The following is a 23,071-nucleotide window of genomic DNA, read 5'->3' on the forward strand; positions in this document are numbered from 1 at the left end:
AGAATACGCGATTGTTTGTTACAGTGCAACAGCTGCCAGAAACCTCTGATCTATCCGCACCAACGGTTGAATTTCTATTCGGACTACAGCCGTGTTTTCGCCTGCCCGCATTGCAGAGCCGTGGACGCCCATTTCGTGAAACCGCTCTCGATCTGCTTCACCCGCGAGCAGTTTCAGCTTTACAGCCAGTGGCCGTAACCATTAGAGAACTTAGCTAACCGGCGTCCAAGCACCTCGGCTGACCCGTGTCCCCACTTCTTCGACCCATTGATCTCTCTACTGCGAGCGACCTTGCTCTAGATTCTAGATCCTCCATCAACACCACTCGTCGATCATTTTAATTCGTTACCGCAACCTCATCGATTGGAAGAAAGAGTACGAAGCGCCGAATTTACTCCAGCACCTGACACTTTGCTCTGGTCTCGCCTTCATTCGAGTCCAAAAAATATTTATTTTTCCTTTGTGAAACAGATCAATTTTTAAGTTACTCTTTTTTACTTTACTCTTTTCTTTTCAGATCGGACAAGTACGCGATACATTTCGATTTCGAAGCTCGCGTTCGTAATTCGATAGATCAACAATACCGAGAGTCGTTCGAAACCGAAATTTCTCCGATACTTGTCCTCTATTATCAACGAAATCATCGAGTTCGAAGCGAAATTTTCTTTTTCTTCTTTTCTCTTCTTTGTTGCTCGATTCGAATCAACGACGAAGAGGATAATACCTTGGTAGCGGATGGAGGACCGGAAGTATGTCAGGTACCGGATCAATTTTTGTAACAGCGATATCGTTTAAGCTTTTTCTTTTTACTATGTCGACAGTACGGTTATGTATGTACGTTAGTAGAACGCGAAGGACGGTTACGAGCTCGTCGATGGGTTCGATCGACGAGTCTCGACGACGCGTATCGAGGCCCATTACCGATTCGACGAAACTCGAATTCGTCGACAAGAATCCAGGCTACGGATTATCGTCAGTATTATCGATAAGAACGAGAAGAAAAACGAAACGAGACTTTGTTCTCCCTATAAATTTCGCTTTTGTGTTAGCAAAAATTTATGCGTAGGAATTGTATTTTCTAGCAAAAGAAACAACGTGAGTTTCTTTCCGTTTTCGTTTAGAATATTTTTCGCGCGTCTATTAGCGGAATTGAAACTGCGAGTTTGACAACAGATGCAAGAATTCTTTAGTAATAGTAGGATAGGTGGTTGTAAATTAATTTCATTCGAAAAAGTATATCGTTGCGCCTCCGATTTTTTTATCGTCGTGCTTTAGCTGATAAGAAAGTTCGAACAATTACGTTTAAATTGAAGAAATGTTCCGCGATCGCGTCGTCGACGCGTCCGTCCCATTTCCGCGCTCGAACCGAACGATTTTTTCTTCCGATCGTTCGATGATCGTGTTATCGTCCCTCGCGTTCCCATAAATCGCGTCGCGTTCAAGGGTGGATTAAGAGAAAGGATTGCGGAGACAAAAGATAAAACGACGAGAACGATAATATTATGAAATATATATATATATGACGTTAGGACGCGGAAATGGAAAAGAAATAAACAAAAAAAGTCAGACTTCCCTTTCTTTTGTACGAATAAAGTAGGTATGTACGTGAAAATGGGAAAAGGAAAAAAAGATAATGACGATGAGGAAAAAGCGCCACTCTTAAAAGAACAATGAGGGGGGAAGAGATATTATGAACTATCGTTTGTTACTTAGATAATCGAGAACGTTGTTTTTTTTACATTTTATTAGTTTATACGTTTACGGCGGCCATGTTGATTTTGTTTAAGGATCTACGACTCATTCGATGGGTTTCACGTTGATCGGCCGGGCGCCCGACGACTTTCCAAGCTTCGACAAATCCGCTCTCCTTCCCTATTCCCCGATACTCGGACAATAATTTTAGTCGTCCACGAACCGATTATACGAACGTTAAGATTTTACTTTTATTTTCGTCTCCTTGTTTCCTCTTGATTTTAACACGCGTGTTCCTCTCGTAAACCATCGAAGCGCGATCGGAAGTTGCGGGCGCCCGAGGTAGCCAGTGTAAATACGTAATTAAGAGCGAGAGAGGCGAGAATGAGAAACACGAAACATTCGAGAGGTAGGTTGCTAGAGAGAGCGAGAGAAAGAGGGGGAGAGAGAGAGAGAGAGAGTGTGTGTGTGTGTGTGCGTGTGAGCGCGAGAGAGAATAAAAGGACGAAAGAAAAAGTGGAAAATCTTGGTTCTTTCTGGCGATGCTGGTCGTTGCTGTCCATCAATAGCGGCCGTCCCACAAACAGACCGCCCACCGTTTTTCCCAAGGTAGTATAGTCGATCGTGTACCTTCTTTATGTTACTGCGATTTAAGAAAAAGGACAAAAAAATGATACAAGGAAGAAAAAGAGTATACTTAATCCATTTATACGTCGGGAAGTAAGTGTATTTAGGAGATTTTATATATTGTCCCAGTAGTATTTTAGCGAAAATTCGATTCTCTCGAACGATTTTGATTAGCGAATTCTTGCGTTCGCGTGTATGATCGTGCGAATGACAGCGCGTGGTTGTGTTTTTATTTCTCCGTTCGTTTTCCAGAGGAACGTTCGAGAAAGAGTGCTTGGCATATTCGAGGGAATTCGTGAAATCGAGCACGCTACGAATACGGTTTGTTGAAAGTCGTGGTCAAACTTGAAAAGTCAGTACTAAATAGCAAGCAGGATTATAAGAGGTACGACGAAAATTTGTGATTCCAATTTCGAATCCTCTATTTCGATGCTCGAGAAAGGTTAAGTCTTGTTTGTTTCGTAGCGTACCGTATATCCATGCTGGAAGTTTGATCGCAATTTCGTTCAACGCATCGTGTACGATTTAATCGACGAGAGAATATAATAATCGATTGAGTGACGGAGCGTGCGAATTAGCGTGAATCGATCGAGAGAAAGATGCAAAGCACAAGTGGAGGGTGAACAGGTGTTCGAGTGCGAGGAAGAAGGAGAGAGACTCGAAAGAAGAGGAATATACAGCGAAAGGAGATACCGCGTATTCGCGCGGAATCCTTCGATTTGAATAGCCAAAAAGAAAATAAAGAAAAAAATACGAAAAAAAAAAAATAAACAGAAAAGAAATAGGTGAAGCTAACGAAGCGTGCGTTATCACCGTTCGATTTAATGCCACGAAACCGCGTTTCTCATGTTCAGTTTTTTCGTTTCCTTCATCGTTTTGTTTCTCGCGTCGCAGCCAACGACGAAAAGAGAGACGTATGCGCGCGAAAGAAATCGTCTCTCGTTACGTTTTTCTCAGAGTGCCAAATATCGCATAAGACAAAAGTAGAGGAGAAGAAGAAATAAGGTATTTCTAGTTTATTTTCCGCACGGTGGTATCTTTCGATCGCGTTTTCTTAGCTTTTTTCCTCGCTTTTCGTTCGAGACACAACACGCAAGCGGACAACGAAAGTTTTTCGCTACTCGAGAAACTTGTCGGTCGTTCGTTTTTTTCGGTGGCCGGTGATCGGTGATCGGATGTACGCGTGTCGCGTGCAATTCGTTACCGTTCGGTTTTCAAGTTTAACAAAAGAATCCTGGCGTTCTGGACACCCTCGAGGAAGAGGATCGGTCGTTTGATCGCGCGCGTATCCGACAACAAACTTTTGTACTCCCTACCGTTTTCAATTTTCGCTACGTGATTGTTCGCGTTGTCGAGCGTATAGTAGGTACCGCGCGATATATTTAGACATTCATCGGCTCATTTCAGTTCCTACCGCGACTCGATCGACGCTTGGAACGAAGGAAACGATCTTACGGAGTTTCTCTCTCGACGTGGAAATCGGACCGCGATCGCGTGTTTTTTCTTTCTTTCTTTCGTTCGTTCGTTCGAACGAGCGTAACTTTTTTCGAGCATCCGATTCGATTCGTAAAGAAAGTTAGTCGGTTTTAACGCGTCGACGTACCGATGTATCCGCGAATCGTTACGCGAACAGAACTGCACGAATGTAAGAAGAGATTCTGGAAAAAAACACAGGGATTATCGATAAGCGAGAGAGGTACGTTTCGACGACTAAGAATCGTCGTTTAACCCTTGTCACTTCAACACTTGTATTAGAAACGTAACGATAAACGCAGCAAAGTATGTTCGAGTTTCTAATTTTTCGAATTGTCCGGTATCGAAATCCCTGAATCGTGAAATTCTCGTATTTCTGTCCGTAATAAACGCGCGAGTTTCGCTTTGACCGCGTGTAAAAAAAAACTCGTGACGATCGGTACATATCGCCAACGCTATTAATATTTACCTCGCCCGTTCGATATTCGAAGAGCGGAATAAGTAAGGCTGTAAGTGCCAAAAGTAAACTTTCGTGGAAATTTTGTTTAATCGTCGAAATATTATTTATCTGGAAAATGTATGAAAATTTGTTTACTATATGTATCACGTTAATTTGTATAATATATTTTTGTAAAATAGAAAGATTGAATTGGAGTGGAAAGGGTTAATTTTCTCGACGGTACGTCGACGCACAGGACGCATTCGCTCCGGTAATGGCTAAGTCTAAGGAACGTTAAAGTTCTTTTCGATTCCAAGTTACAGTCGCCCTATGACGGTTCGCTAATTTGTCGCCTAATCCTCGTGGAGCAAAGGTTTTTGATGGACGGGTCGCGAGGAGCAGTAGCAACGACGATTTTCTTTCTCCGGTTGAAAGCAAAGCATCTACCTCGATCCACGAAAACGCTGGAGAAGAGAATTCGATCGTGCGGGAAGAAGACATTTTTCCACCTGTCGAGGGTGTTTCCGAATTTTCGAAAACAATTAATTAATGATATTCCACGCGATCCGTGCAACATTGCCATCCCGATCGAGCGAACACGGTTTTCTATGTCAGTGTTTTTATGAACGAGAGAAACGGGGAGTTCGTGAACGCGACTCGTTCGATCGGAGGTGTCGCCGCTCCTACAACTTGAGGAAAGAAAGAAGATCCGTTCGATCGCGTTCACGTTCTTCGCGCGCGCGCGCGTGTATCGTATCGTCTGTCGTAATATATCGTGTCCGTGAATATTCTAATAATAAATAATTAATTAATCGAATAGCACATCTATATGGCACGTTGAGGGGATGGGACTAAAGGTTATAAAGCGTGGCTAAGGGTGGGGACTTGTACACAATGGGGGAGGGACAAACGACAAAATGAGAAAAAGAAGCAAACGCGAAAAACATAAAAAGGGGATGTTCGGGAGATTGGAATTAACAGAGAGAGGTTATGAATGGTTGAACTATGAATAGAGTTTAGCATATAGTCATTATGAAGACGGAAGAGAGGCGAAGAAAGAATAAGAGTAAGAGAGGATGGGAGGAGAGGTTTTGAAATCATCGATAAATAGTAAGTTTATAGAAACGAACGGTGTTTTTCAGGTTTATAGTTAAGAGAAAAAACTTGCTTTGTTTCGCACGTCGAACGGCTTCAGTCGACGCCCAAAGAAGATATCCTTGAATTTCGTTGAATATATATTTTAGAGACTCGGGCCTCTAAACTCGTCCCGTGTCGCCGCGAATTTTCCTTCCTTCCTTCCTTCCTTCCTTCCTTCCTTCCTTCCTTTTTTCCTTCTTTCTTTCGCCGCATCTTTCAAATCCGACGATACGAAGGAGAAAGAGCAGCGTATTTTCGTGGAAGGAAGAAAGAAGCGCGTCGAGCGGACGAGGAACGTTCTAGTGATAGGGTACCGTATCCGTGTCCGTATTTAGTGGATGCTCGACGATGGGAATAAAACGAGAAAGGAGAAAGAAAGAAATTTTATCCTGCAATTTATATATCGGTTGTTCTTCGAGACGTTCTTTTCACACGGTTTCATATAATCTGAGAAAATAAAGTATATTATAAATATATATATATATGAAAATAAATATGAAATATTATATATATATATATATATGAGTCTACGTGTTTAAGGATCGGTTTTTTCGTCTTTTAGCGTGTAAGATTCTCTTTACAGCTGTGCTAGACAACTATAGGTAATACACTATATATTACATAAACGAACATATTTATGGTAAGAAGAAATACGAACGCATATTATATGCGTGGGCCGACGCCGCGCACGATCAGAAGGCACGTTTTCACTTTCTTCGGAGAATTTAGAATTCAAACACGACTCTTTCGCGATATCGGATCTTAGCGGAGTCTTCTCGTCATTTCACCTTAAGAGGGGCTGTTACCTCGCGAATGTTACATTTTCGAATACGGGGGCTTTCAAATTTTCGCGTTCCTCGATTGAAAAATTTCGAAAGTTCCGCGTTTGAAAATTTCGACATCTCGAAAGAAGAAAAGGAACAACTCGTTCGACACGCTGCGTAGCGAAACTGTCGTATCATGATTAAACTTACGGTACAAGTTTTCCGTTGTCACGATCGAACGACCGCGCGAAGATCAAAAAAGGAAGCGTGCACGGTGATCTTTTTTTTCAGTTCACGAGAGAAACGCAATAATTTCACCTATTTATTTACGAAGACAATAAAATTCAATTCCGACTCGTGTAATATCTCGAAGAGTTTGAAAGTCCTGTAAGCGTTGTAAGAGGGAACACCGGGCACGAGTTCGAAAGAAAATCGTCGCGCGATCGTTCGATGCAGTGTGCGGGAGTCGCGCGTCGGCGACATCTAACACACGCGAATACACGCAACATGTAGGAACACACGTTCGTAAGGACACAGCAACGCGTATACGTTCAGGTCGATGTTCTTTTAGTATTCGTAATTGCGAGCCTCGCAAATCGCGATCAGAAGCGCGTTCGAGCTTTTTATCATAAAATAGCGCGACGTGGCGCGGCACGGTGCAACACCGTTTGCTCGTTAACGTTTCACCGAGCACGACGGCTCGTTCGTTAGTCCATTTTTAATTTCATCTCTTCTTCCGTAGATCCCGAGTTTCCGTGCACCAGCGATTTTCCTCTTTTCTGTACCGTCTCTTCTGAAAAATCAGCAGGAGGGGCCAAGGCGTTTGCAAATTCGTTTCTTCGTACTTTCATCGGCATCGATCTCGCTTCGTTGCAGACGATTCTATGACATTGAAATTTTCATTGGTAACATTTAGAAATTGTACATTTACCAGTATATTTACTTCGGTTTCTGAATATTGCAGATAGTAACATATTCGAAATTGCACGAAAGAAACGCGTTAAGGGATATTCGGAAGAAGGTAGACGCGAAATGGTGATAATTTGTTGTGATCGGTACAGGAAAACGGCGCCCTCCAGCGTCGAGTTGCTATTAAGTGACGTATTACTCTATCCATATACGGTGCAACAGCCTCCTCTCGAGCGATTATCTTAGTAAAATCGAACCTAGAGTTTCCAATCTGCGACTGCTCGTGGATCGTTATTGCACCGTTTAGTTTTCTTTCAACGTCTTCTCAATTCGCGCGTAGTAGCTTTCGATGACGTTCTGTTTTTATTTACCTCGGCCAATCGTACAACGACGTCCTTTATCGGAAGTCAACTTCTTTTTTCGCAGCCAAGAATAATTCATAATTTATATTATCGTTACGCGGTATAGCTCTTAGATATATTGCGGTTACGTTACGTTCCGCGTGTAGTTCCGATCGTACTCGCTTCTCTTCGTAGTCGTTAATTAACCGAACAATAATCGTTCTTTTTTTTTTTCAACGTTTTTGACGGTCGATGGTTCGTTTCTGTTCGTTTTCTCCATTCGATTGTTCTCTGGAAGCGTAATTTAGCATCCTCGAGGTTCCTAATTCATCATACGTTCGAGACGCGTCGATACCTTAGACGCGATTATTTCTTCGCTCGTTTTCGCTCATTCGTCTCGGGACACTAAGCCAGTAATATTTGATTATATTACTTCTAGAAAATTGCAAGTATACGATTATTTTACGTCTTTCGTTCGATGAGAGAAATTTCATATTTAAAGATCCGAGACGAAGCGATATAGAAACGAGTTAATAGGAAATCAACAACGAAGTCCGACGCTTCCAGCGTAGAGAGGTACGTTTAGTTTGACGGGTGAACTGCATCGATTCAACGTTTCTATGTACATCGATCGAGTAGGCCGCTAGCATTTATTTAACATGAAACATAGCCACGCGAGAAGTATTTTTCTTTCTTGTCTATTTTGCGCCGCGTATAGCGCCGCGTGTCGTGTCACGTCGATGGGCGCGTTCGAAGCGATGCGAAACATCGTCGCCTATTCTTTCTTTATTTCCATTTCTTTCCTTCGATTCGCGAAATTAACACGTTTTCGAACACGTTAGCTAGAGAAAAGTCAACGTAGCCGCGTTTCGATAAATTACCAAAAACGTAAGCGACGTATTTAAATGATTTTCTTCATGGTCTTCGTGACGAGTCCACGATGTTCCGGGTATTTTCTTCGTGTCCCGAATCCTTCTGATTTATTCTTAGGCACGGAAAGAGTCAGGGGAATGGATGCGAGTCAACGTAAACGAGTGATACGAAGCGAGTGAGAGAGCGAACGAGCGAGTGACAGAGAAAAAGAGAGAAAGAGAGAAAGAGAGAGAGAGCAAAGATCGAGCGTGGAAGAGAAAGAAGGAGGTAAAGGATAGGAAACATTTAATCGAATCGCGCCACGACATACGCGACTTTTTATCGAAAGACGTACAAAGTGAGAAAGATTAGAGAGAAAGTAATCGAGAAGAGAGAAGCAAGCAAGATGTGTGTGCATACTAGTTAACACGAATGAAAAGGAGAGAAAAATTGACCGTCGCGAACGCGGAACCGGAAGGAGTAGTTTTTTTTACGTATTTTCTCTAAAAATTATAGAGATACGATAAATTTTGTCAGTACCGTATTGCCTACGCGCAATTTCTAGAGAGATAACGAACAAGTACGACAGAATTTTCATTTGTAAGCAACGATGAAATTAGAGAAATTCGCGAATCGTAATAAAATGCGCGGTATGCCTGTACTTTATCGAGAGCGATAACGAAGGTACGCGTCGTATATCCCGGTTGCCGAACAATCCTTTCGGTTTCGCGCGTCCCGAGTCCCGATTAAGTTTGACAGATTATTATAAATCTCAGCTCCCTCCCTTTTATAGCTAACACGCTGACGATTCGAAAGCCACTGTTTTTTCCATGCCCAATACGAGAAACGGAAGAGCAGCGCTAAAGAAAGGAAAGATAAATAAATTCGATATCCAATGGAAATTCAATCCTGTAAGGTGATGCGTGTAATTGAAATGTACCTTTGCTGAAAAATATGGTATTGTTAATACTGAACGTGTTACGAACGACGATGAAATTTTATCGAGAGCGCTACTGGAGAGCGATTTTGTTTTTTCTGGCGAAAGATACTTTTTCGTACGCGTCTTGTCTCTCGACCCACGGATTCCTTCGGAAAAGCTCAAAGAAATTTTATTGTTAGCGAAAGGAAAGGAACGACGATGGGAAAGGAAAGAAAAGAAAAGAAAAGAAAAGAAAAAGGGGAATCTTTTCTTCGAAGGATGTATTTTATGACCACCTGTTTCGTCCACTTGAACGATGTCGCAGGAACATTTCGGGAGAATAAAAATGATTTTTATACGGTGTTTCTTGATCGAGAGACAAGGCTGACGATCGCCGACCACGCAAATAGTACACACACCGGCTGTCTTTCACACTGTGCGATCGTAGAAGCCAGACTTCCAGCGAATCGAACAAGTTTCACGCTCGAACAACCAGTGTCGAACACGAATCTTCGTCTCCGAATGAAATATAAGAGTGTATTTAAATAGTTTCTCTATCTCTCGGCGGAAGTTCACGCGGTTTTATTAGAAATTCTCGTTTCAACCGTGTTTCGAATTACTATCCAACAAGAGGTTAACGGTAATTCCGAAATCTATCGTTGTTTCGGGGTTGGTTGTTCAGGCGTCGAAGGAGAACATCTACGCGATAGTTGCTTACCGAAATTTAATGGAACGACGCCTCCCAACGTGTTTCGGTTCGAACTGATTTTCGTGACGAAGAATTTTCATGGCGGTGATTAAACGTTTCGTTGACGATTGAAACGGAATAACTCTCGAGGACGACGAAGTTCGCTAAATCGCGGGAGTCTGGCTGTAATCGAGTCGATCGAGGATAGGTTGGCTTAAGGTACAAATGTACATAGGAACATAACGTTGTTATTTAACCTGATAACACCCCTGTTCCTCTTCGTTGTCTCGCGCCTTTCGAACGCATCGAACAACGCTGTTTCTAAAAGACATTATATTTCTCGAGGTTAGAAAAGAAAGAAGAAAATTATCCAGAATCGAGTTTGCTCGAAGAACGGGAGACAGCGAAGGAAAGGGGAAAGGTGGTTGCGAAGCAGAGAAGGGAAAAGGCGGATAAAAGAATCGATCAATTAATCGACGCGTAGCTGCGTTAGACAATTGGTTCACGGCTCTTCCTCCTTCCTTTTTCGTCGTTTGTCCCTGTCGGGGATTTATTTCCTTTCAACCTACCACCATCACCGTACATTTTATTTCCCCTTGGTGGATGGCCCGGTTTTTACGAGCCGTGATCCGATCGATCGACGCTCAGGGAAGAAGAGAGCGAACGAGTCTCGTTACGGGAACGAAAGCAACGAGGAATTCTATAAGCGAGAAACATCAAATACTACGTAGACTCGCAACATTTACGCGCATCGGTACGCGTGTAGCTTCTTTTCTTATTCGTCGCGTACGATGGTTTAATTTTCGCTTCGCTTCGTTTTTGTTTTCTGCCTCGAACTCGCGTGTTCGTCCGACATCCCTCCGCTCTTTCGTCAGCGCCTCGCTCGAGCATCGTTCGGCGAGTTAAAAGTCTTCGAGAAGCAGACCGACGTTAACGAATCGTAGAAAATTCCAAAATTCAAATGCTCCAACAGCTATATTCAGGAATATATGATCGAAGAAATGGAAGAAAACGCTGGCGAAAGAGAAGGAGACAAAGATTCGACGAAAGGACGACGATGGACGCGCGTGTAACGATCGTGATTAAGCTTTCGCGATCGAGATGCTTGTAATTAATCGTAAGCTACCGATAGGCTGACACCGCGAAGTATCGAAACTCGTCTCACAAGCAATTTCCTCATAAAGTATAAACCGTTGTGTCTGAATGGCGTGTGGATGTACTATCGGCTACCCTCCCCTTCGTACAGTTAACCGAGTCCACCTTATAATCTCTCTGTGTACATATACATATATACGCGTAATACGTATTCATAATCGTGTGTATCGCTCCCTTAATTACTATTATAGTAGCTTCGAAGCTACTGTCGCGTTTATCCGATAGATTCTCGGCAGAACGTGCACGGATGATCATTGAAAGGAGCAGAGTAGAGGAAGATTCGCCGATGGCCACCTCGATGATCTCTCGAAACGCTCTCTTCTTTCGGTCGTAGCTTTAGAATCGCAATAAAATGTCCGTGAATGTAAATATTAACGCGAGGAATATCGAGTATTTGTGCGCGTCGAAAGCTCGAAAGATCTTCGAGGTAGTCAGCAGCGGTTTCCAACGTCGGAACACGGACGCTTGTTCGTAACAACTAACAAAGATGATTTTTCTAAGCGTATACGCCACGAACTGTGTCCACTGACGTAACCAGGCAGCGATCAGAACGAACATAGATCGCGTGTCGATACATCGTGTAACGATACGACAAATGCGCTGGTTACGCCAACGGAGAAACAGCTTAGTCGATCGTACAAAGAGCGGCGGGAGGAGAAAAATTGATTCACTGTAATTCAACACCAATAGAGCGACGTGTTTTCGCTTTGTTCGTTTCGTTAATTCGAATCGAATCGTTCGGTTGTTTGACGCGCGCGGATCCGCGGCGAGAGCTCGTTTCGCAGGGAACTCGGCGTTTCATTTTTCATCGCATCAAAAGCAGAAAGAACAACTGTTTTTCTCTTACGAGAAACGATAAGCAATCTCTCTTTTGAACGACGAGGATCAACCGTACGTGTCGTCGTGTTTTAGGCTGTAAGCTTTTTTTATACGCGAAAAGGGGGAAATTTTCAAATCGGACGCGCCAAATTTCGAGATTGATCGACTTTTTAGGTATTCGACTGAGGGCGTAAAAGATTTCGGGGCATTTTTATTCGGCTGTGTATGTTTATTAAGGCGGGTGGGGGGGATGGGAGGAAATTTTCTTGAAAAGCAAAAAAAAAAAGGAGAAGGAAATATAAGATGTGCATCGTAATAAGCGTAATCGGTTAAGATTTCGAAAATGATTAGATGAATAATTTTTGTACCCTATTTTTTTACGCGATCGCCGAGGCGATCACGAAACGAGATCGGGCAACAAGGGTCGAACGTTTTTTAATACGCGCTTTAGGACTTCTAGCTCGTTAAGTTTAGTTTAAGCGTAAAACCGCGTCGCGTAACGTATCGGTAGCTGTCGAAAAAGAGGAAGAAGACGAAGAAGAATAAGGAGGAAGGAAACGAGAAACGCGTGCCGCGGAAAGGAAAAGAAAGGGGAAAAAACATTTGGAAATGTTTCGAGGAAACTTTAATCGAAATTCTCGTTCGGGTTAACCCTCTCGAGAAGAGAAAAGAGGATTTGTTGGAGGACGAACGCCGAATAAGGGTATACGACCACGGGGGAGGAGGAAAGACTTTTTCGTTCGGAACGAGGAATCACGGCTGAGATTTTCCTCGAATGGAAAGAAAGGGAAACAGCGGAGGAAGTCGAAGGAATTTCGGTGGAAAATAAAAGCAGCATTCTCTTTAGGGTATCGTAGTTCTTCTAACGCGTGTTTAGCTGATATTAACTAATGGGTTAATCGATATCGATTGTAAAGTAAGCGGAGCCGAAAAGATAAGGAAAGACCGATCGGACGGCAGGCAGAATAACGAGCGACGAAGAGATCGAAGGTGTGAAACAGAAGGACGACGGGGAAGAAACAATTGTGCGTGTTTTTCTTCGAGGGGAAAACGAGTAATAAGGATTCATAGTAAAACACAAGCGATTCTTGTGCATTGCGTTTGCAAAAAATAATCAATGCTGGTAGTGCGGACCAAACGGGACAACTGACAGAGGGTGTTTTAAAGGTAAAAGGAGAAGGGAAAATAAAGGAGAAAGGAGGACGTGACGCGGAGACGACTGTTTGTCTTTGATATCGAACAGCGAGGAACGAAAGGGAAATTGGAAGAAAGAACGAGATTCGTGAAAATTGCCGCTCCATCGGAAATCAACGTCCGGGAAGACTCGTTTTTTCTAGTAATTAAACAGAAAGAAAAAAGATGAATATTTTCACGGAGCGTGCAGATGATGTCTCGAACGATTTTTATCCGTTATTATAAGTCATAATCGATTATAATATGTTCTTTTCGACATCGAATCACGCGAACGTTTCTTTTACTCGAAGGATTTTTCATTTTTTCACCTAGTACTTAATACGAAGAAAAGAACGGGAAGGGATGAAAATCGTTGGAGAAACGACGCTTCGACGATCCTACGATTGGCTACGTGATATTCGAAAGCGATACACCATTAACGTTTAAGAATTGTGCAAAACATTTCTATCGGATTGGATGCACTTAACTGTCAGAATATGCGCATTTCGCTGTCTCGTTGAAGGGAGTATTTCTGTATCGATGTACGCGAATGTTCTGCTTCGCCTCGCGCATGCTGTCTCAGTCTTTCGATTATCGAACAATCGACGAAATTCTGTCGAATTCTTTAGAGATTAGCTACTTTGAACGAACTGGCCCGTTCGAGACGCAACGAACATATAAATTTGTACGAGTCGAATTTTAATCGGAATCGGATCGTTTCGCGAGAGAACGATTAAATATGAAAATGAAGTTTTCGCTATACGAACTCGCGCGATATAAGCATAAACGATAAAACTGAAGTCGAGTAAGCGCGAGGTCCAGGGAACTTGGAGGAAAAAGCAGTCCGAATTCGATCGATGTCTTGCAACTGTATCTATTATATATTCACGCATTAATCGCGTACCAACATCACCAAATTGTAAAAACTATTAATCCGTAGTGTACTTTCGCCGTTTCGAACTTAGGTTCAACGAGATTCAGCCCCCTGCATCGCAATAACGATCATCTTCGATGAATCATTGATCTGCCGCGAGACGAGGGGCGTTTCCAAGCGGCGAGATCTTATATACATATTCGTAGGTTACCCTTTTCACATTCTAGCGTTTATAGAAACGCGATCGCTAATATTCCCCTACCGTTACGCGTAGTTTACCGATAGTTCAAATTTTCGCGCGTTCGCCAAAAGAGGAAGTGAACGAGGAAGAGAACGAGGAAGAGAACGAGGAAGAGAACGAGAACGAGAACGAGAACGAGAACGAGAACGAAAAGCAAGAAATTTGAGGGAGATAACGATTGAAAATTTTTCGAAGAAATCGAGTTGGAGTAATCGGTAGGAACGCGCCACGGTGATCAACGATCTCGAATAAGCGAATGATTGCGAGGGATGAATGGTTCTCTATCCATCGGTGAATTTCAACCAAGCCAGGAGAGGAATAAACGAGACGAACAAGTAGGGACGAATTCTCGTTGGCTCCTACTACTCTTTTCTTTCCGTTCCACCGCGTTTTACACTGTTTTTCCCGTCTCGGTACCGGAGGAAAGCGAAGCGACGGAGAAAATCTCGGAATGCGAGTAAACGCGACGACGCGTTTAATCGACCACGAGAACTACGATGCCGATAACGACACGCTTTATCCGTTCGATTGTTCCTTACGGTTGTTGCGGAAACTAACCCGAAACTCGAGTCGATCCGATTCGTGTAACAAGCTTAAGGAAATTTTCTAGAATCGTCCCTTTTTAAGGAAATTCTCTTTACGTTTCACGTTCCCGAAGAGTTATACTTAAACGAACCACCGATCGAGCGTGTCGTTATTCTCGTTACGAATCACTCGATAAATCTGCGAGGTAACATCGAAACCGAACAAAGATCCCTTATTTCGAATGACTGCCACGAAAAGAAGAGAAAAATCCTTCGTCGACACTATTTAATTTAATTGGCAGACGTCTCGAGTACTCCGCAAACGGAGAAAAAGAAAACAGCCGATGGTAGCTGTTTTCCTTTTTATCTCGAGATCGTCGCGGAAAAAAGGTTCGTCCATGTTCGGTGAACGACAACGAATAAAAGAGAATCGATCGCGAATTTTAATCGAGGAGGGCTGTTTAAAACGGAAATCTCGTGGTCGATCGTGGCGACGACGACGCGTTTCGTTTGGTCGATTCGACCGAATTGCTTTTCGTTCGATAAATCATTGCCTCGATCGCAGACTTTCGTCGGCGTTTCAGCGCATAAAATCGTTTATCGCTCGATGAAGAATTCCGTGCGACAGAATCTCGATATTTCTCTTCTAAAAATAATCGTATCTATCGATTAATCGGAACAAAGAAATTGAAAAATTCCGAACGTAGAAATTGTAAAATACATCCTTCGGCATAAGAAAATAACGAGGTTCTAGCGTAAAACGGTCGCCGATTTCAAAACGAGAAGCAGAGTCGAAGTTAGCTCGACGATACCTCCCCTATAAAGAGTACAAATTTTTCTAACCAAGATGATTATATTCGAGCGACGAAACGGAATTATTGCCACGAGGAAGCAGCGGTAGAAAGACGGAAACGGATGCGTGAAGCGTGCGTAAATAGGGGACGAGAAAGAAGGGGATGCGTTACCAACAACACAAACACGTTAGCATCAAAGATAGGAAAGAGATTTTTCCCTGGTTAACGATATAGTAGGAGTTCTTTTAAGCGCGATATAATAGCGATACGAGAATTCGCAAATGAATCTATCGTAACGCGGTACCGCAAACTTTTATCTAGAATTTAGGACTCGTTCAAGGTGTATGTCGCACGATACGTATAATTATAATACATATTATGATCGTATATACATTTAACGACGATTACGCATCACTTGTACGTTTAACGTTCTTACAATTAGACTGCCATTAGCACTTAAGGCGCGGCTTCGCTCTATTTATCTCGAATTATCCCGAATTCTCTCAGGTAACGCGGCCGAGGGAACTGTGTTGCTCGCAATTCACCGTGGAACAGGAATTTCCATAAACTTTTCCGCGAAGTTGTATTTTTCGGAAACTCGACACGTTTTCGGATGGAATGCTTGCAACTAGTTCTCATTGACGCAACTCGTAATGCTTATTCGTCCCACGGAAACAAAAGAGAGAAAGAGAGAGAGGGTGATGCCTACTTTCTTCGATATCATTTTTTTTATTCGGAAGCGCAAGAAAAATTTGTATGCAATCACAAATAGGAATCATAACCGAACTATAGCGAAACATACTATCGCAATTAACGCGCTCCTAGATCATATATTTCTGCATGGTACTCTAAGGATCGTTAAAGGGGTACCCTCTCTCGGAATGCCGAGCTGATGTCTTAAGTGAAAACTACTGGTGCATTATAATCAACGGTAAGAAACATAGGAGAGTCGCGCGCAGGAAAATCTGAAATCTTAATTAGTGCGCGCGTATGCTTGTGCGTATAGAGAAAATGCGACGAACTAGATATTCGTAACTAGAACCTTTCATGTGTTTATTGCATGCAGAGTCCCGCTCTCTAGGTTCAGATGAAATGCTATCCTTACCTATATGTCTCCTCCGATTCGCCTCCTAATTCTATGGGAAAATACGTACATAAGACTAACAATCGCGCGACCAACTAACGAACACGTGTACACGTTACACGTACAAACTATTCACTCACTGTTTATCATCGATCGACGATTTTTCGAACAGTTTCCTTACCATCGAGAACATTAACTTTGTAGCCCGTGCGAGTTGCTCGGTCGTGTTTGTCCCAGCCAACGGTAAATCAATTAAAAAGAGCAATCTCGAGGACATCCGAATCCATTTTTCGAGCGATTTCTTTTCGACGGAACACAGCTGCACGCTGCGCGTCGAATCTTGGCTCGGAAAACGAAATTTTCTTTCGAAGGAAAAATTTTTGTCGCTGCAGCAAGTAGATCGACGGGAAACGTGTACTCTTGCTGACTCTCACCAGCCGACGAAATCGCGTTCTCTTTTGGCCGATAATCAATGAAACATAAAGGAACGAAGCTCCTGATTCGACGACGCGGATTCCAGAAAAGAAAATTGATCGCGCTCGAAAAATAGCTTTCGAATCCGCGAACGAAACTGCCGACGAATGTAAACCGTTCCAGCCTTCGATTTTTCTCAGGCGTTTTTTAAACGCGTTTCGTGAACCTCGAAATTCAGACTGATCCTTCGTAGACGACCTACGGTAATTTATAAGAAAAAGAAAAAGAAAACATAACGAAGAAAAATCGCGTGGATCAAGAATCGTTCGAAGCAATTCTTAGACTTCCTTTTTCTTTTAAGAAAGTTTTGCTCGACAGACGCTTAAAAAATGAAACGAATACAATGCGGCGAACATCGTCCATTCGACGACTCCATATCCGAACGTTCAAGAGTTGCTTGATAGTTCGAATATCCGTAATTATTTACTCGAGCATCGGCTGGACGATCGACGTCGCGCATAAAAATGAAAAGAAATTACGTTTGCACTTTTGCACACGAAATATATTTTTGATAATAATCTATTCAAAAGTGGTCTACAAAAAAAAAAGAAAAGAAAAGGAAGGAACGAAAAACACGGAACGAGAAGGAAGAATTTTTGTAGTAGTAGCGATCGTCGTAGTTGGTAGAAGTAGTAGTATTAGCAGTAGTAATAGTAGTAGCAGCAGTGGTAATTAATGCTAGTATTTATTAGTAGTCTGTCGAGCAATATTTTGTGAAATTTCTAACGTTTATTTGAACGCGCGCTACGTCCTTGATCACGCGATCGATCTTCGCGTACGTACACTTCGATATACATACATATATTCTGACTAAAACTCGACTGAGCTTTCGATTAGGGAATTTTAGGTATTTTTCAGGAGCTTTTCCGCATAATTAATACATATACGATACCAGCGAGCCTCGTTTTAGGCTCAAGACCTTCGATAAATCTGCCACTGGAATTGGTCCTCGAGAATATTCAGGTGTCGCGTTGAATATATCCTATTCAATCGTTTCTAGTTAACGATATATGCTAGAGAAAGAATTTCCACGACGACGTGGTAATTCTCAACGAATCCTACTTAGCCTATATCTACGATTATACGATGTCTAATCAAATTTCTTAACGCTATTTACCGAACACGGTGAGAAAGACACTTGTACAAAAGTACAGACACTGTGCTGGAGTTAAGTATCCAAAACGCGAGTTCAACCGTACTAAAACATGTAGCCAAACGATTGCCACCGATATGAACAGTAATCGTTGAAAGCGCATCTCGTCAACGCGTTGATCGATTCGATCATCGCCGTTTTCGTTCGCAGTTTATGGAGTAGATAGAAAATTTAACCCTTGCGTTAACACCGTTCACTGCCATACCGGAAATCAGCGTCGTAACCATTTTATTGTTCGCGATTCGATCTCTCAGTTTGTAACGAAAATGTCGTTTAGTTTGCTCGAGGGAATGGCAGTCGACGCGTTAATAACTGCTGGGTACGTACCTACCTACCTACCTACCTACCTACCTAACACTTGCACGCGGATATTAAAAAATTTATGATCACCCTTTTAGAATACTGTAGGGTATCGTATTGCCGTTAGCCGAACAATAACAGCGAGAATCTTGGATATAAGGAAAAAAACGAGAGACAAATGTATTTTAAGATCCCTGCATATCCTCGTTTTTCGAATAATATGACAAAAGTGACGCGCGATTTTATCTCCTTCGATGTTATGGCCGATTACAGTAATAATACTACCTATGCCGCGATAGAAATTTCAAAAAGAAAATTATCGAAAAGTTCTTTATAGCGACTAAAATTATTTTATTCGCGTTTTTATAACAATTTGCATAATTTAACGAAGAAATGACCTTCGTGAAAAGTTGAACATTCTGAAACATTGAAATGTTAATACAAGGGTTAATTGGGAATTCGTGTAAAACGAGACAAGAACACAAGATTGATGCGGTTAGTAAGGAAGAAAAACTATTATCACGCGAAACTCGATGGAACATACACGTAGTCGTTTTCAACAACCGTGAACACAACAAACCCTATTAATTATCATTCTATCGTTAGAATATAAGAGTTGATATTTAAGAATTCGTATTGTAATAATTGTATGCGACTATATTTGTTTGGTTGGCTTGAGGGCGAGAGTCTAACTCGGGTGTTATTAGATACTACGCTGTACCTTTAGCTGGTGGGCAATCGGCAATCGGATTATTTTCAAGAAAACAGCGACAGTGACTGCTAGTCTCGCGACGATTCTGGGAGACGTTTCTCGTCCTTCCAACTTTAAAGAAAATTCTCCTTTTCACACCACTTCAGGTTATAAAAGTTTCTACGTATACGCGATTCCATAATGGCGCGATAAATAAATTTTAGCATTTCCTTTCAATTTCGGCGCACCGATATTATTTCCGAACGAATCCTAAAAAGCAAATAACGTAAAGAAAAACAAACGACTTTTCGATCGTCGCGAGAATGGATCGAATCTATCGAATCACCGCTGGTAAAACGTACAAAGCAAGAGGAACGTATTCTCGACGCGCGAACAGCGAATTCGTCGATCGAGAGGAACAACTCGACGCTGGGCGTCGAAGTCATCCGCGAAGAGGTAGGTGGTACACACTCGTGACAAAAAAGAGAAACAAAAGTAGAGAAGACGGAATAACGGAAATTGCGAAGGGCAGTCGAGAATACGGTTCCCTCTGAACGAGCAAAGGAAGAGGGGGTGATTCGTTCGCGAAATTAATTTGGAATCGTAGATCGCGAAAAGAACGAGGGGGGGAATAAGAAGAACGGGATTGAAAATTGGGGGTTGAGCGAACGAAGAACCGGTTGTGCCCGCCGGCGACTTTGAGGGGGAAGATAGACGCACGATGAAGCGGAAAGTAACGAAGGATGATTTACGATTGAAAAAGATATATTATCGATAAGCTGTGTCGATCGAGAGCTAGTGCTTAACACGTGGTTAGGGTCGTTTCTTCGAGAGAACAAACGAATTCTGTCGAACGGTCGGCGGGGGAAAATGGCTGGAACGCGTAGCTGACTAATAAAAATAAAAGAGAGAAAAAAGAGAAGGCCTATTACGGTGGAAAGGAGCGAAATTTGTGCGGATCTCGAAGAAACGACTCGCCTTTAGTCTTTTAATATTTTACTCGAGGACGTTGCCGATGGGGTTTAGGCTTGGCCGTTGACTCGAATTTTCAGGGATAGCCAGAGGGTCAAGGCCGCGAAGCACCAAGGGAATAATAGGCTTTCCTCGAACCCCGTCGTCATCGTCGCGCTAAATACGAGTTCGCGTTAATTAATCGATGCTCTTGGACAGAGCGGAGGACACGGTCAATATGGTCCTGGCAGTTTTATCGGGCTTACGTCGTCCCTTTTCCGTTCCTCGTCCATTTCGTCGACCATTTTCCTTTTCCCTTTTTCCTTTTTCCTTTTTCCTTTTTCCCCCCGACCTTCTTTTCCCCAACATCCGTTTCGATCGTTATTTCTGCTCGTTGATTCGTGGGACCGACGAAAGGGACGACGTACACTTTAGAAATACTACACCCGTAAGCATTGCGCGCGTCTAGGTTAAAAAAAAGGGTAAGCAGGAGAAAAAAAATGAAAAATTGAGAGATTGAAACCGAGCGAAAGCGAGCGTCGAGAAAGGAGGTGCGAATGAAAGATGCGTACACGAATGGATGAGAATGGAAAAATGTTGAGAAAAAAATATGAAGCAAGAAATTTTTTCGCGAAACGGCAATTTATTGAGAGAAAAAGAGGAACACGGCATCGATGATGAGACGCGACGATTTGTAATTAATTATATTGGGGGGGAGGGGGGTGTGAGGGATGGACAAACGGAAGAGAAAAAGAAATGAAAAGTAATACAATTAGCGTGTGAGGATCGAGCTTTATACCGCTTTTATATGTTTAGTAATGGAATACCTTTACAATTAAAGAGTAAATGAACAAAAAAATAAAATAATAACGATAATGGTAATAAGGAATACAACAGAAAAAACCTACGCAAACCTACTATGTAATTGACTATTCTCTATATGCGAAATACATATACATAATATATATATATAAATAAATATAGATATATATATATATATATATATATATATTATTATGATTATATATATATTATGATTATTACGCTATGAGAATACGAGTATGGATGATTTTAAGGAAAGTATACATATTATATTAATAAACATTTTTTAATGCCACTATCCTAAAGATAATGGTGAAACGAAGTGAAATGAAAAAAAAAAGAAAAAAAAGAATAAAAAAAGTAATTGAAATCTTCTCGCGTGTCTCATTTATTCCTCCGTTTATTTTGAAACTGTCGAGATTTCCTGCTCCGATATCGTTTAAAATTTATTTCAATATTTACCTTTTCCTTCCAGCATTCCCCCAAACGTTTATCGACACTCTCTACCAAGTAAATTCGATCGAGATAAAAATCGATCCTGCAACCCTTGCAGGACGGATCAGGAAAGGGTGGTGGTTAGGGGGCCTCGAGGAGAAACGACGCCTGTCACGAGACCAAGTTAAAAACCGTGGAAGCCCGGTGTCTGTAATTGGCTGCCAGTTAATTACACGCCACGTCGCCCGTCATATAAACGAAAATCCATCCGTCACTCGTCCTGCCAGCCACGGGGTTGATAATAATTAAACCGTCCGGAATGAGGTCGCGGAGAGCAGCGGGGCGAGCCGTGGAGGATTTAAACGGCGCGGCGGATCGAAAGAGCGAGGCGTACGTTAAGAGAAGGACAACCGTGGAAATGGGGGAAATTTGATCAAGAGAGATTACACGCATTCGACGTTGTTATCTTAGAACGATACCGAACTGGAAACAGTTTTTTTGAAACGTTTCGTCTGACCGGACTGGTCGATTCGAGTGGTACTCGATTCAAAATCGATACCGATCACCACGCGAGCAACAATTTTCTTTATTTAGCGTATACGAAAGTGTTCCGATAAAATAATAACGCTGCAGATTAGGAGGTACACGCTATCGTAGTCCAGAGAGATCCTTTGCGTATCGAGAGCGGGCCGGCGCATAGAGGGATGCATTTTTTGTAGCCCATCGACTGTGGGTCGATTCGCAACACCTGCTCAATTATACGGCACGTCGCATGTTGTAATCGGAGATCCATCGGACGATCGCTGACGTGGAACCTTTTCCTCTCCTCTCCGCTCCGCTCCTGGGAATTGCGTAGCTCGTTCCGGCCCTTGATGGGACATCAAAGATCTACCGTGAAGGGACGGAAAGTTTGGATCCTGTTCGCGTCGACTTCCTTTTCCCATCGGAGTTGACAAACTCTTAAAAACGCGTCGAGAAAGAAATTGAATTCGTTCGCGATTGGCAGGACGCGACGCGTCGGCTAAACTATACGCTTGTTTTCCTGTCTTTTCGCGGCACATAATATTTTAATGTGCGTATACGTATAGAATCTTGCCTGTCCGAATAACATAAACAATGATCCTTGCTATCGGCAGTAACAATCGTTTTATCGAAATACGGTGTCTCGAAAGGCGCGCTCGTATTTCACCGAAACGATCGATTCGCTAATTGCGCGCTATCAATTTTTTCATCCATTGTCCATGGGTGGACCAGTATTACGTTCGTGAAACGTTTCCCGCGGACGATAGTCGACTGATCGATCAGCGATGCACAGCCTTTCTTAGGTTTCGAAGAGGACCCTCGGCTTTCACCGATGGACCAATTAATTCCAGACTATTCCCTGTGGGAAAGAAATTTTCCTATCTTCTACCTTACAGCTTATAGATAAGTAACGCGCGGCATTATACGCGACCTATAGATCAGCCACGTTTGCCTTTAAAGGGTTAGAGCGTATCACGGACACTTCAGGAAATAAATATACGAAATACTGTTAAAGTATCAGCGATTCCGGTTGGTCGTTAAGTAAATGACAGGAAGGAGATCGATTTCTGGAGAAACGTTCGAGCGTCTCGATTAGAGGTTAATGGAGAAATTTAATTTCTCGGGCCATTGCTCGCGAGCGGATGGCGGTTATCGGTGCACGTCGTCGTGTCTGCTAGGCGAGACGAAATGTGCGCGCGCGCGTACACACGCCATACG

General features: G+C 42.5%; 2 protein-coding genes across 6 annotated transcripts in view; both read left to right on the plus strand.

The window, feature by feature from the left end:
- Nucleotides 1-9,410, plus strand: part of heca (hdc homolog, cell cycle regulator) — a 100,385-nt gene extending 90,975 nt beyond the window's left edge. For 3 of the 4 annotated variants that reach the window (XM_003708554.3, XM_076539166.1, XM_012297941.2), the window contains one exon: nt 25-9,410. In XM_003708554.3, coding sequence (XP_003708602.2) covers nt 25-198 — 174 coding nt within the window. In that variant the 3' untranslated portion in view covers nt 199-9,410. The remainder of the gene's footprint in view (nt 1-24) is intronic. The other variant, XR_001097453.2, reaches the window with a different exon arrangement.
- LOC100879724 (trypsin) overlaps nt 669-23,071 on the plus strand; it is a 52,274-nt gene continuing 29,871 nt past the window's right edge. The window contains exon 1 of one of the 2 annotated variants that reach the window (XM_076539184.1): nt 669-758. In XM_076539184.1, the coding sequence (XP_076395299.1) occupies nt 752-758 (7 nt within the window). In that variant the 5' untranslated portion in view covers nt 669-751. The remainder of the gene's footprint in view (nt 759-23,071) is intronic. The other variant, XM_003708551.3, reaches the window with a different exon arrangement.

The sequence above is a fragment of the Megachile rotundata genome, chromosome 13, assembly GCF_050947335.1.
Source record: "Megachile rotundata isolate GNS110a chromosome 13, iyMegRotu1, whole genome shotgun sequence".
NCBI lineage: Eukaryota > Metazoa > Arthropoda > Insecta > Hymenoptera > Megachilidae > Megachile > Megachile rotundata.